At 43.6% G+C, this 15409-nt stretch overlaps 1 protein-coding gene across 1 annotated transcript in view; it reads right to left on the bottom strand.

Annotated features, from left to right (window-relative positions):
• The window catches only part of KCNK10 (potassium two pore domain channel subfamily K member 10), a 105326-nt gene that overhangs the window by 37539 nt on the left and 52378 nt on the right, over window positions 1-15409 (bottom strand). Inside the window, exon 3 of the mRNA XM_008148400.3 lies at window positions 5214-5331. Within this exon, the coding sequence (XP_008146622.2) occupies window positions 5214-5331 (118 nt within the window). The remainder of the gene's footprint in view (window positions 1-5213; window positions 5332-15409) is intronic.

Genomic DNA, 15409 nt, shown 5'->3' on the forward strand with positions numbered 1-15409 from the left:
GGAAGAAACAGCTTTAGCCTCCAATAATATGGGGTCATAGTGTGGATGGTAGAAGCCATGGAACCCATCAAAGATTGTTTTTCAGAGAAGCTTAGTAATAGGGGGCCATGTTCCCAGGAGTATGTTGTACATGAACTCAAGCAAGCAGGCGAATGTTTGTGCTTCACAAACAATGAAAAGACAGCTCCTCAGCTCCAGCTTCCCCCTGCCTGCCTCCTAAATTGTGAAAAATTTCTCAGGAAAAACTAAAAGGATCAGTGAGTGAGTTCTGATTTTCCTTAGAAGCTTTGCTACCCCGAATGTGATGAATGATGAAAAAACCATTATTTCCTCGCCTGTTTATTCTACTAACATTGTACTATGGTTCTTTTTAGAATCCTCGAACTGTGTGACTTTATAAATATTCTCCCATTTGGAGTTAAAATTTAGCCATTTTTTAGCCAGCTAAATGGTGGCCATCTTACAATACATTACTTTTGCAATGTATTGAGAAAGAGGGACAAAATAGCCATTTTTCATTGCATGGAACAAGGACCCAATCTCTAGCTCTAACACCGAGCCATGAGAATGAAGTAGGCTTATGGTGTGGGTTGGGTTTTATTTGTTTTTATTTCCTGCCTGTTTTATAGTCGTTTCTTGTTCAACATCCATCTTCCTTCAGATTTTGGGGAAAGGTCCCAAGCCTGTGCCTCGGTATGACACAGTGTCCTGCCTCCCACTATAGCACCTTCCCAAGCAGCCAGGACACAAGCACAGAAACCCAGAAGCTCATCCCATGGGATGCTCTGCCTACAACTTTAAATCTAGAGCAAGTGGCCCACAGGAGTAGGCGATGGCAGCTGCAGTGTCCAGCAAGGTCAGGCACTGGCCATGGAGGTCAGAGAATACTGTCTGGCCCTCCATGATCTCTGACCCATGCATGTGTATTAGTTTATATTTTTCAGTGCTGGGTAATAGAAAACCCGATGCAGACTGGCTTAAGTAGAAAAGGAAATGCATGGAGCCTGGTAAACAGGAGATTTAACATTTATTTCTTAACACTTCACGGAAAGCTCCATCCAAAGCTCAAAAGATGTGAAAAGAAGCCTGTTTTTCAACGCCGCCCCCCCCCGCCCCCCAGCTTTCTTACTCTGCTTCTTTAGCTGAATTCCAGGCATAGTAATTCATCAAAGGAAGAAAATGACTGGCAGGGTCCTGAGCCTATCTCTTTCCAGATTTAACTCCAGTAAGACAGGAAGTCACTTCCTCCAAAGGTCAAGTAACAGTCCAGGATCTGAGTTTCTTATTAGGGTAATCCCAATGAGTTAAGAGATCTCATGTCCATCTCTTAACTAGGGACAATGGTCACTCACGTGCAAAGTAATGGATTTCTTAGTCTGGACAAGGTGATCCTTCCCCTGAGACCTGGAGGCCAAGAGTGGGGAAGAGGACCACTGGGGAAATGGTTATCAGAATAAGTAAATGGATGCCAGGCATCAGGAACCAAGGACTACGTGTCATTTGCACAAACTCAAAGATTCTAGAATTAGCATATAAAAAGGGCAGGAAATGTTACATATCAAATGTTTCTCATTAGAAACACTATTCCTTTATCACATAAGGTCATGTGGGCCAATGAACACAGTTGTTCAAGAAACAATGCATCATACAGACCCTGATTTAACTATTTTATAAAACGAGAAAATTTGAATGTTTTTCCTGCTGGGGCTGTGAGGTTGTGGATTAATCTTGTCTGGAGTGTCTGAAAAGGCTTCTAGACCAAGACCCTAGTGTAACGCACACCTCTAATATCTGTAAAATAGCTGATCTTAATAGATAAGCAGATTTGCAAGTGTGAATCTGACATAGAATTAGATGAAGAGTCTTTTTAAAAAAGAACAATTCTCTTTCATTCCTAATTTTCTTATGGCACATAACTTTCTTGATTGCACCAATGTAGAGACAACACAGGTCCTAAAGGCTAGGTCTAAACACAAAATCAAAATGCCGTGCCTCTAAAACAACCCTTAGCCTCCTAAACGTACACCAAGAAGTGGATCATCAAAGCTGTGCATCCCCCCAAGGGAGGCATACCCTTAGGCACCTACTTAACATGTGGTCATGAAGGACAAGGGAGAGAAGAGCCTCCTGATGGCCTAGCTGGTCTCAGAGAGCAGCAGATGGGAGAGCTCCTTGTAGGTGTTAATGAAGGAAGCCTCCCAATGCCTACCCTTCATTTCTATGGATGGACACTGCTGTGAGTTTCCCATTCTTTGGAATGAGAATTTTTATTGACTTCACTATTGTATTGGGAAAGATTCATGTCCAACTCATTTTCAGCAGAGCTGGGAGTGGGATATCATCTAGCAATTCCTCCATTTAGGAAAAGAAAATAAGGAGAAGAAATACAGAGAATGGCAAAAGAGCCCATCAGTTGCAAATCTAACAAAGTGCCAGCAAACATCCAATTATGATGGCGAGGGTGTCACCTTAAACTTCAAAAGAGATGTCTTTGTTTGTAGCAGGTGTGGATATAGGTTGAAGAGGGATAGCAGCTTAAGCCTCCTCACCTCCCCCCTCCCCGCACCCGCCCTGCAACCCTCCCGGCTTAATCTGGTCCAAAAACCAGATGAGGCAGAACTATTCATAGAAGAACACAGATGGGCCTGCCGTCGCTTTGGCAGCAGGAAAGGAGAGTCTTGGGATGTGCTACCTGAACAACTAGCTACCTGCCTCTCACTGCTCTCCTCTCCCCAGCCCCATTTAAGATTCAGCAGATAGCTGGTACAGGAAGATCCAGTTTGTTTGGTGTCAAGTATTTAAAAAAAGCAAAAAAAAACCTGGCCCAGCATAAATATTAAGCTTCCCTTTTTAAAAAGAATGTGAAAAGAGCAGCAAAACTTACCAAAGAATGGAAGACATTCAGTAGAAAAATGTCGCCCCAACCCGACAAAATTGTAAGGAACTATGAAGTCATCGCCTCTGAGCATTTTCACAGAGAAACCACAAAGCAGCAATACAAGAAATGAGGAAAATAGTAGTGGGGTACCTAGTGAAGATGAAATGGGAGCTAATGGAATTCAGGAAAGAAATAGGAAGGGAAAAAAAATCCACTAATGATCATGAAATGAAAATAAAATTGGAAGGAACAGATGGCAGAATAGGCACTGTGAAGAACATACAAAAAAGGAATAGAGAGGATAAAATTACCAAAATGAAAACCAAATCTGAAGCGTTGAAAAGGCACAGAGGAAAATTACAGACATAAAATAAAGGCAGAAAAGTGATAATATATGTGTAGTTGGAATCCCCAAAGGACAGAACTAAAACCATCTAAAAGAGAAAACGTTTAGCGATGACAATCAAGAAAACTTTCCTAAAATCAAAGGAATGAAACCTAGTAGTGTTATCAGATGAAAGATAAAGACATAATCTTTTGTGTAGCTGGGCAAAACATCAAGTCACTTACAAAAGGGAAAAATATTGGGCTGACATGAGATTTCTCCACAAAAGCAAAAACATCAGGAGAGAGTGAAACACCTACAACATTGAAAATCATGTGAGCCAAGGATTTCATTTCCAGCCAAACTGCCATTCAAGGGGAAAGTTATTTTGAACAACACAAGACCCTAGGGAATATTACTCCCATGAGCCATTCTTAAGGCAACTATTTGAAGATGAATTACAGCCAATCGGGTGAGGATGAGGACAACCATGGCAAAAAGAATCGAGATGAATACTGCTGACATTTAACTGAGAACTACAAGTAAAATAAATGTATCAGGAGAACAGACCAGAATGTAAATGATATACCCCGATGTTATAGAATGACACAGAGAGTAATAATAGATAGCGGGAGAGGGAAAGGAGGAGGATGCTAAGTTCACCTTATATTATAGCTGAGAACCAAGGGGTATCATCTAAGGAGGGAAAATCAGCTGAAGTATATTTAATAATTTAAAAGTAAACAGTAAAAGGATGGTGTCCAGAAGGAAATGTCATTGTCCATAATAGGGCGGTATTATATATTGCTTAAAGATTAGAACACAAAAAGTTGTTACATATTATTATAATTATAAAGTTAATCCCTAAGATAAAAATATAAAACTCCCCAAGTATCAGAAAAGAGACACACAAATATTATACAACAAAAATTGCTGCAGGAAAGAAGTAATTATAGATCACCATATGATCAGTTGTGAAGAGCATTTATCTAGTCCAAGAAATGCAAATGTTCACTTTTGATCTAATTAAACAACAGTGGGAGGACAGGAGGATGGGAAGAGAGCCGTCTCCAGTGGAGCAGATGAAAGAGAACTAACTCCTCACCTTCCACCACAGGAAGTCAAGACATAATCCCTGAACCTGAACATTCAGGAAGTGGCTACACGAGTGTGATATTCAGAGTTATGGAGCTAAATATCGAAATAACCAAGCAAAAGAGAATAAAGTAGTTGCCCTGGGGAGGCAAAAAACTGCTGTTTTTCATAAACAAACTTTCTAGAACATTTATATGATTCTTTCATATATAACTTTAATAAAAAGTACAATTTTTAAAAAGGAATTTGAGCACAATTGAGCAGTCTGAGTTCAACTGCCTGATTCATATTTGGATTTTTTTCACTCTAACCTTGTCATGAGGTCCTTTCAAACTAAAGGCTCCTGAGTCTCTCACTTTTAAAAAAAAATATATTTTTATTGATTTCAGAGAGGAAGGGAGAGGGAGAGAGAGATAGAAACATCAATGATGAGAGAGAATCATTGATCAGCTGCCTCCTGTACACCCCACACTGGGAATTGAGCCCACAGCCTGGGCATATGCCCTGCCCTGGAATCAAACCCATGACTTCCTGGTACATAGACCAACACTCAACCACTGAGCCATGCTGGCCAGGCTGGTTTATTTTTTAAAATGATTTTGAGAGAGAGAGAGAGAGATCGATCCCCCCCCCCCGCCCCCCTTATTCATGCATTCATTGGTTGATTCTTGCATGTGCCTTGACTTGCCATTGAACTGCAACCTTGGCTATCACCACGGCACTCTAACCGACTAAGCTACGCGGCCAGGTGCCTTTCATTGAAAGCCACGATGACCACTGCATTAATGTGACAGTGTTTCATAAGCCTCCTTGCAGCCTTAAGTTGCCACGTATTCTGCGAGGACAGAAGTTTGACAAGCGCCATTCCTCAGGATGGCCAGCAGAGGAAGCGAGATTGGCAAGCAAACCGGTTACCTATGGTGGTGATGACAGTTCCAGCGAAGAAAAAGGCACTTCCGAGGTCCCAGTGACTGCTGTTGTTGGAGGAGTTTCCTATCGGACTCACCCCTGCGTTGTCAGCGTCAAGGGCATGCTGCAAAGAGAGTGAGAAGGCATGAGGCTCGTTTAAAAAAGTTAAAGGAAAAGAATTTTCCTGCTCAAGAACCTGCAGTGATCTACAGGGGACTGGTTACGTGAATGAGGGTACAGTCACTAAGAGAAACACTGCACACCCACTAATTAAAACGAGAAAATGTGTTGTAAGTGGGGCAAAGTTAGGGTATAGAGTAACGGTGCCATTTGTGTAAAATTTGTAGGCACAGGTTTATGCAATCCTGCCCTGGGTTATGTAAATTGCATGCATATTGCTTTGCAAAGGCATAGAAGGGTTGTCTAAAGATTGTTACCCAAAGTGGTCATTCCTGAAAGACGGGCTTTCTGCTGCTTTTGACTCTTTTCTGTTTGTTAGAATGTCTTACAATGAGCTTGTTTCAGGAGCACAGGAGGCAAGAACTTGGGCTACTAGCTCAGCCTACCCTGGCTCTGCCTCTTACTAACTTCAGAACCTTGCGGAAGCTACTCTAACCTCTCTAAGCCTAACTCTCCTCCTTTGAAAACTGGGGATGATAATACCTTCCCCACACACTGGTGGGGAGAATTAAATGAAATGGTCCCACGTAATGCACTTATCTCAATGCCCTCCACCGAGTCAGGGTTTAACTAACAGCCAATATCATTTCACTGTCCCCCCAACACACAGACACATATTGCTCCTTTAAAAAATAAACAGCAGTGACTCCTTACGGACCCACTGGATTTGGAATCCCACACACCTTAAAATTCCCCCCAAATTGGCCACATTGATGATACTACTAAATCCTCCAGCCCGGGCAGGACACTCCATGAGACAGACCCTCACACTCCTGGGCCTTTGCCCACGCCCTCCCCGAGCGTGCTCATACTTCAGGGTCTAATCCGGGTCTGCTTTTTCCGGGAGGTATGTGCAGAATAAAGTGAAGATCTCTCAGCAGCCCTTCTAAGCTGGACCTGGCCAACCCCTTTCAGGCCAGAGGAGAGGGGGGAGCAGGGAGGAAGAGCAAACAGGTGAGCTGGGGCGAGGAAGGGACAGGTGGCAGTTGCAGAGGGAGGTGACATAGAGCAACTTCTAGAACAACTAGAGATCCTGTTCCTGGAATAACCCAGGTGGAGCCTACAAGATGCAATTAAATATATATATTTAATATATTTATATGTGACAGTATTACAGATGTCTCCCATTTTCTCCCTTTTTGCCCCCCTTCCAACCAACCCCCGCCCCACCCTAGGCCTTCCCCAAGACATAATATTGACATGTGATTATATTGGGTGTCCTGAAAATGTATACACACACTTTGAATAATTATAACGGCAGTGTTTATTAAAATACATTTCATTTTCAAAATTGAGCTAACAGCTATTAAAGTGGGTATACATTTTTGGGGGACACCCTGTATTTATCCTTAAATAATGCCTTTTAAGCTTTGTTAAAACAGACATGGTTGCCACAAAATCAGATCACAAGTGAAAAAGCGAATCACCCATATATGTTGCCTTTATGAATCTGGGATATTTCAAACTCTCTAGACCAGGGATCAGCAACCGTTTTTCACAAAGCTCTAGATAATAAATATTTTAGGCTTTTGGGGCATATTTATCCTTTCCTTTTACAAACCCTTAAATATGCAAAGACCATTCTTAGTTCACATGTTGCACAAAAACAGGCCGTGGGCTGGATCTGGCTGGCCCCTGGACGACTGACTGGACAATAGAAAAAAAATCCCCTTTTGTTAAATCTTTAGTTGATTCTTCCCTTTCTTTAAGAACACGAAATACTATGCTGGCCACTGTTTCTAACATTAACCCTGGCACCCCAGAATTTAAAATCCAGCTGCATGGGGTGCATACAGGCTGTCTTTGCCGATGGTTTAAATCGGCCTAATTGACAACAATCATCAGGGGCTCTGCTCTGTTCTGCTGTAGAGAAAAGACAGATGGCGAGCCCTTTCTGCTAATAAGATATCCATTTTCCCTATGCTGTGAGTGCCACCGGACCAGGCAACAGGCCCTAACTAGTGTTTATCTCCTCATTATCTATTCAGCGCTGATGGGCCCACCTGGGCATAATACCTCAGGAGCAGCTCTGGGTCTCAGGCACTTAGGTGACCTCACATCACGCCATCAATAACTAACATTTCCAACTTCTATGAAGCTGCAAAGAGAGCTTGGTTTCAACCAAGTCTCCCTGTGCTGAGTATTGCATACAAACATCATAAGCAGACCCTGTGCTGCATATAAAAATACAGATTTGCAGCAAAGATAAGCAGAGAGGATTATTTGTTTCATAAAAAAAAAAAAAAATCCGGATTCCTTTTCAGTCTTGTTTTTCTCCCCTGAATTATGCAATTTATAAACGAATAATGTAAAGTACTTATAAATGCAATCTATATATATAAAACCCTAATATGCAAATAGATCGAATGGCGGAACAACTGAACAACTGGTTGCTATGACATGCGCTGACCACCAGGGGCCGCAAGTGAAACATGGCAGGTGTCGGCCGTGCTGGGATGGTGGAGCAGGTGAGCGGGGGCATCAGACCCAGGCAGGGTGCTGGTCGCTGTCATAGGGGCGAGCCTCTGGTGGTTACTGAAAAGTCTTTGCTCCCGTGTGCTGTGGTCCTGCCTGGCACTCGCACCCACTGCCAGCACCGGCCTCATTCACACCTGCTGCTGGCGCCAGCCCTGGTCCCGACTGCTTGGCACCATCAGCGGGTGCGAGCAGTGGCTGCCAGCCCAATCACCCCCCCGAGGGCTTCTCCACCTCCCCCTCCTCCTGATGAGTGATGGGGGCAGAAGCTGCCACTTGCACCCACTGACGGTGCCGGCCCTGCTTGCATCCACTGCTGGTGGCAGCCCCAATAGCTCCACACTGTAGCGGATGAGAGCAGGGCTTGCTCCACCGTCAGCATGTGGGAGCAGTGGCGGTGGGAGCCGGGCTGTCAGCAGATGGGACCGGGCCACAGAGGGAGGGGCCAGGCAGGGGCGTGGAGGATGGGCCAAGACCCGCCCTTGTGCCCACCACAGACTCGTGGCCCACAGTTCCTTTCAAAGTGCACAAATTTGTGCACTGGGCCCCTAGTTTATAAATACTTTAAGGAAAGTATCAGTTGAAAGGAAAAGAAACTAACATTTGTTGAGTGTTTGCATGGAGCCAGGTACTATAGAAGTGTGATGTCATTTTATCCTTTGCACTATTTGTGTGTTATTCAATGTTATCCTTTCTAGAACTTGCAGAAAAGTAAAATTATCTCCCATTTCAGTGGTAAGAAAACAGGCTCAGAAAAGTTAAGTAACTTACCCTAGGTCGGTGGTCGGCAAACTGTGGCTCACGAGCCACATGTGGCTCTTTGGCCCCTTGAGTGTGGCTCTTCCACAAAATACCACGGCCTGGGCGAGTATATTTTGAAGAAGTGGCATTAGAAGAAGTTTAAGTTTAAAAAATTTGGCTCTCAAAAGAAATTTCAATCATTGTACTGTTGATATTTGCCTCTGTTGACTAATGAGTTTGCCGACCACTACCCTAGGTGTCACAGCCAGGAAGTAGAGAAGTCAGGATTCAAAACCTGACTGGGCCCAAGCCATGGTTTTGCCTTTTCCTTTGCATGTGGTACCCAGAACACACTCCGCTCCCACAGCCATGCTGGCCTCCAGACAGAGATGACGGGGAAGGACTGCCATCGTCTAAGAGTTTAGGCAGAAGGGACCTCCCAAGGGATCAATTCTAATTAGATGAATTCCTTGAAGTGGAAGCACCAAATCTTATTTGGCTCTTGGAGCTGGTAACAGCTTAACTGTGTTGCATTAAAAATTAAATTAAAAAAAAATGGGACAGGTTGATTTTTATACCCTGAGAGGGAGGGAACAGAAGAAAGAGAGAATAATCCCTGAAAGGGAGGAAGGAAAAAGAAAGGGGAGTCAATTGACTTGTGGGAGGTTCCAGGTCAGTTCCAGCATTGCCCAGGACTTAATTTTTTTTTTATTTTAGAGAGAGAGGAAGGAAGAGGGAGACACACAGATATGAGAAACATGGATTGGCTGCCCCTTGTACACACATTGACTGGGGATTGAACCCCAAACCTGGGTATATGCCTTGACTGGAAATTGAAGGCGTGACCCCTCGGTGCATGGGACGACGCTCAGCCAACTGAGCCACGCCAGCCAGGGCTGCCCAGGATTTTTGCCAGTATCCAACTTTAACTTGCTTTATCTATGATGTAAATTCCTCTCTCGCTCCCCCAAGTCTTCAGTAAAGTGGGTCTACAGCCAAATGCCTTTGGGAAGAGGTTTTGTGGAAATTAAATATAACATTGTTATAGGCACAGTGGGGCCAGAGTGTGATTTAGAACCAGAAGGAAGAAGGAGAAAGATAAGCCCTTCAGTGAGTCACTGAGCTCTTGCTAAGGCTTTATACAATCCCTAGTCCCGGGAATGAGGTTTGACTCTATCTAGATCCGATGAGTCAGAAAGACTCCAACAAACCACCAGCATGAAAACGAATAAGCACGCTTGGGTTATGTACATACAGGGAAAACCCAGCACAAACAACTGTTATCACTTGAATTAATAGCATCATTTTTAGTGCAATAAGAATATTTCTGATTGAGTTCATAGTTCTAACTTTAATCATCTTCTAAAAGATTTTCAAATGAGCTTAATCGTTTGAACTCAAGAAAACATTTTAAAATTAAATGTATTTGCTTTGAATTTGCTTCTCCCCTGCTCTGCCTCCCTCTCTGCATTCAGGCTGCAAAAGCAAAGATAAGCCAGCCCATTAGAAATGTCTGAGCACACAGATAGTGAAATGAGGTAACTGAGCTGTGTACTGTTTGGCTTAAAGATCAACCAAAACTCTCCCCCTCCATTCTCCCCCCACTACCCCTATGCTTTAGGACCACCTGGAAGGTATAACAGAAACTGCCGCCTCTCCCAAGTGAGGCAGGCCTGAGGTTGATGTGAAGGAAGAGTGACAGGGGTAACAACCACTTGGACCCCCCTCTCCCTCCCAGCTGTCCCTGGTGCTGTAATCCCACAATTCGAAGCCTGGCTGCGTAAATCACTCTCTGGATGACGTGAGACATCATCATGAGTGCTAGCTCGACACGGAGATGAACAATGACCCACAGGGGACCACTAACTGTCTGTGGCTTTTCTCCTATGATCTGTGTACTCGGTGAGATCATCTGTTTCCTTATGTGGCACCAAAAAGAAAGCTGTGCAATCATCACTCAGCTTGTGTGAGGCTGGCTAAAGAATGCCACCGATGGGTGCACACTGATGGTGAGGGTGATCATTTGATTTATGGCTCAGTTGAGGGTGCTTGTAGAGTACAAGGCGGCTCTGTTCATAATCATGTTGGGACCACAGGGCAGGTGCAACCCAGCATGTATGGCCACCTTTTTCATAGCTCACACCACTGGGATGAAATGAAAAGACCCCTCATCGGAGGGCACAAAGGTGGCTCTGTGTGTACAGTATTCTTAGTCCCAGTCGGCAAAGGGATTTATGGAGTAGACAGCTAGCCAGGGGTTGAGGCAGGATGATGGGGTGGCTGTGAAGGTGGCTTCATAAATGTATTAAATGTGAGCTTTCTTTCAGCCATTAATGGATAGAAGGAGAGCCACAGACCCTAAGAGGCGGACAAAGGCACATGCATTCAACTCAAAAATGCCCCTAATAATGCAAAACCCCGGCAGCATCCTTCTACCTCCTTACAAACGGGGTAGGAAGGGCCTCGGGTAGGAAGTGGAAGGATGGTATTAATTTGGTTGCCACAGTTGCTTTTTATTTCTCTTGCTTCAGAAGTGTTTCTCACATAAATATTTCACTGAAGCAAAAGTGAATATCCTGGTGTGGGGGGAGGGGCACTTTCACATCCACCAGCATGGTCCTGAGGAGAGTATAGGATGTACGCCCTGCTGTCTCTGCACTTTAAAAGGCCACATCATACTATTTCAAACAGGTTTGGTGGTAATGAACTCCTGTATTTTTTTCTTGTCTGGGAAGTTCTTTATCTGTCCTTTGATTCTAAATGATAGCTTTTGTTCATAACACCAAACCAGTATTATATAAAATGTTAAAAAGGTTTTCTTTAAGAAGAAAAAAAATAAAAAATATATTAACAATAAAATGGCAATGAATACTAAAAACAAAATAAGTGAACAAGCAGAACAGAAATAGACTCATAGATACAGAGAACCATTTTGATGGTTGCCAGATGGGAAGCAGGTAAAGGGGATGGGTGAAAAGGGTGAAGGGATTAAGAAGTACAAATTGGTTGTTACAGAATAGTCATGGGGTTGTAAAGTACAGCACAGGGAATATAGCCAATAATATTGTAATAATGTATGGTGTCAGATGGGTGGGAGATTTATTGGGATGATCACTTAGTAAGTTATGTAATGTCTAATCACTGGGATGTACACCTGAAACCAATATAATAACATATGTCAGTTGTAATTAAAAACAAAAAATGATTAAAAATAATAATATTTCAAACAGCAGTGGGAGGGTGTCAGAGAGAAAGTCTGGACTCACTCCAGCAAGGCACTTCTGGGGCTGATTCCAAGAAGTCTTTGCTTCAGTGCGAAGAGGTAGAGCATGGAAGCAACTTGTGTTGAGACCATGCAAGTTACTCAACTTCTCTGAGCCTCAGTTTCCTCATCTATAAAATGAGGGACCTTCCAGCAGGGATTAAAAAAAAAAAAAGTGTATTTGATTTTGGACAGTGTGCATTGTCATTTCATATCCTATATAATAAAAGGCCAGGGACCATAAGCGTAATGACCGGAACGACTGCTCAACCAGTCACCATGAGGTGCATTGACCACCTCTTGGTTCCCGTCCCCCCCGCCCCCCGGCCCATGAGCAGCAGCTCATGTTAGTGGGCAGAGCGGCTTGCGACTGTGGGCGGGCAGGGCGGCTTGTGGTGGCAAGCAGCGGCAAGCTACGCGTGCACAATTTCGTGTGCTGGGCCTCTAGTATAATAATATTAGCAATATTACAAGAATACTTTCTGAGCCCTTACTAGTACACAGGCTTACTCAGTTAACCCACATGATGACCCCTCGAGATGGGCATGGCTAGCATCCTCATGAGACACATGAACTTGGACTAGCATAGTACCTTACCCGTGGTCACACAGCTTGTGGACACTATTAGAATTGTCAACAGGAAGATGGCCATCCTAAATGCTGGGAAGGCAGCTTCTCTCCACCCTCTGTGCTCTTCTTTCTCCCCATCTCAGACCCTCTGGGGAGAGCAGGCTGGCTCCCACCCAGGCTGGGCAACTCCAGTATCTATGAGAGGTGAAGGGAGAAGGGAAAGGGCATTGACGCCCATGTGTCTTTGCCTCCCACCCAGGCAGATGACCTATGTGGTAGTCAGGCTGGGGCTGGCCGGAGTGGACTGCGCATCATACGGCCATACCACCTCAGAGGCTCCCACAAAAAAATGCTCAAAAAATAAATCCAGGCCATAGACAAGCAAAGAGAAAGGCAACTTCAGGGCCACAGTGAGTATTATGATGGTGTTTATTTTTCTGCTGTCCTAAGTATCAGTTATATGTAAATATTAGCCTTTCATCAGGTCCCTTGGGGAGCCAGGAAGCAGGCTTTCATCAGAACTTCACAGCCTGGTTATGAGTCTACAGTAGAGCCCAGCTGCAGAGTGGACAGGATGAGTAGGAAATCTGTTTGGAGAATATGAGAGGAAGAAACTCAAGGTTTCTGGACCACACATTCAAAGCCAATGATCTTTAGACAGGCTTGCTTTCCTTATTACCACCAGTTAACTCTTTGGGGGTGAAATGTTCTAAAACTCAACTCATCAGCCCCTATACTCATGACTAATCTATCTAAACATTATCCAGCCGTATTTGGGGGAGCTCCTTCACCGCCCAAATTGTGCATAACAAGGGAAAATTAAGTTTCTCTCTCTTTGACTACGTGGAAGGATGAAAGAAGAAATTTTTAAGCCATGAGGAAATTATCAAGTCTATTATAAGGAAGTGAGAATATATGGTCTGATAGGTCAATAAACTTTCCCATTGTCACCGTTCATCCCAGTTTGGACTCAACCTCTACAGACTCCATAACAAATTCGCAGAATGGTGCTGAAAAATCAGCCTGGTTCTGAGGAGAGTGCATGATGTACGCCCTGCTGTCTCTGCACTTGAGATGATTCCTATCAAAGATGAGTCTAGCCAATTTCTGGGCTACAAAAGCAGCTACAGGAATTCCTGTTCATTGCAGCGTGGGCTAACTCAAAGATCACCATTCCTGCCATTGCTGCTGCATTGGAGAGAGTCTGAACTTTAATTGATTACTAAAATCTTGACAAAAAAAGATGCTTTTGCTACCTTGTTTTATTGTAGCTGTTTATTGAAACTCTTTCTTGCTCTTGAGTGTTCAATATTAATCTCAAATTAATATTTCATTTCCTCTGCACCCTTGGAGAATGTCAGCGCCTACTGTCACCATCTCTCTGATGATCAATATTTGATGTGGGGGCAGACACAGAAGTGAAGACCCAGAAGCTTTAAAGACAGTTCTAGAATTTTCTTCGAAATAATCATAGTTGCCAGCATTTGCAATGTGCCTTCTTATCTTAGTCAGTCCTCACAAAAACTCCCGTGATAATAAATCCTATTATTGTTCCCATTTTCTAAACGAGACAACAGAGACAGAAGTCACTTGCCCACTCCTGCAGTAGTTAGTGAGCGCCAGAGTGGGGACTGGATGCAAGTCCACTCTCTTGGCTCTGGCCTTCCCCTCTCTCCCACAGACATCTGTCTGCCCAGCTTGCAACCATTTTTCTAAAGCTCATCTGTTATGTCACCTTCCCCCACCTGAGAAAATGAATTTATACTTCTGGTCCTCATTTTTCAAAGAACAAAAGACAACACCCTCATTTACTCAGTGGAGCTAACCTGCATCAGCAAGCTTTTCATCCCTTCTGCCCATTTTCACTGAGGAGAAAAGAAAAGATATGCTTTCCATATAGACTGATGCAGACCTGAGTGATCCCTCATGTACTTTAGTTTTAAAGAGACTGTATTGACCCAGCCTCAACACCTGGCGTGAAGGTGAAAAGCCACACCCCTCTAGAGCACAGCCAACAGGTAATCATTATACTCTGGTCTGGTCACAGGTGAATGGAGTTCCTTTTGGGGGTCCCATAGGTTGAATCAGACTCCTGCTCTGTGCACAGCCCCAATCACACTGGGCTCGAACTAGCCACTCAAGCCAAGTTGGTCTCCCCAAACAAGAATAGAGCCTTGTGGTTAAAAATATGGATTCTGGAGCCTGAGTCCAGATCCCACTTTTACTTCTCACTTATGCTTGGGCAGGTTATTTAGTTTATCTGTTCCTTGGCTGCTTACCCCTACCTCAAAGGATCAATGTAAAGATTAAATGACTTAAAATACAGATAGCATGTAGAGCAGAGCCTGGCCACAGTAAACACCATGCAAATGTAGCTAGGGACACTATTGACACTAGACAAAAGTTCTGAGGGACAGGAAATAGGCATCTTGCACCTTTTGCTATGTTTTTCTGATCACTAGAGCCTAACACAGCACCTGCTTTAGGACAGGCATTCAGTAAATATTAGCTATCTAAATGAATACATTTGATTACAAGGAATGGAAGTAATTGTACCAGCCACACACCATCAAAATCTTGCTAAAAGAGATTCTCGCTTCACTCTAAAAAAAGGAGCAAACACGTGCACATTTATGTATAGATGTAAACACAGTAGCATTCATTTCTGGGATTTGTTTTATTTTTATGGGCGTTTTTTTTGAACACTGAATTCTCATTTGCAAACTAATTTTTCCAGTGACACGCCAATTTCCATTAGCTCTTTAATTTCTGGCTTAAAAGCTTTAGCTCTTCTTCACTACACAATGATGGAATCAACAACTCCAGGGATAAAAACAATAATAATAATAATGAAGTGGAGGCCTGTAGAGACAGGCAAGAAGCCACAGGCCCAATCTTGTCCGCATTGAACAATCTTCTGCATGTCGGCTTTGCTGGAGAAAGGGCAGGCCTCTGACTTCAGGGCAATAGCTGG

The sequence above is a fragment of the Eptesicus fuscus genome, chromosome 5, assembly GCF_027574615.1.
Source record: "Eptesicus fuscus isolate TK198812 chromosome 5, DD_ASM_mEF_20220401, whole genome shotgun sequence".
Classification (NCBI taxonomy): domain Eukaryota; kingdom Metazoa; phylum Chordata; class Mammalia; order Chiroptera; family Vespertilionidae; genus Eptesicus; species Eptesicus fuscus.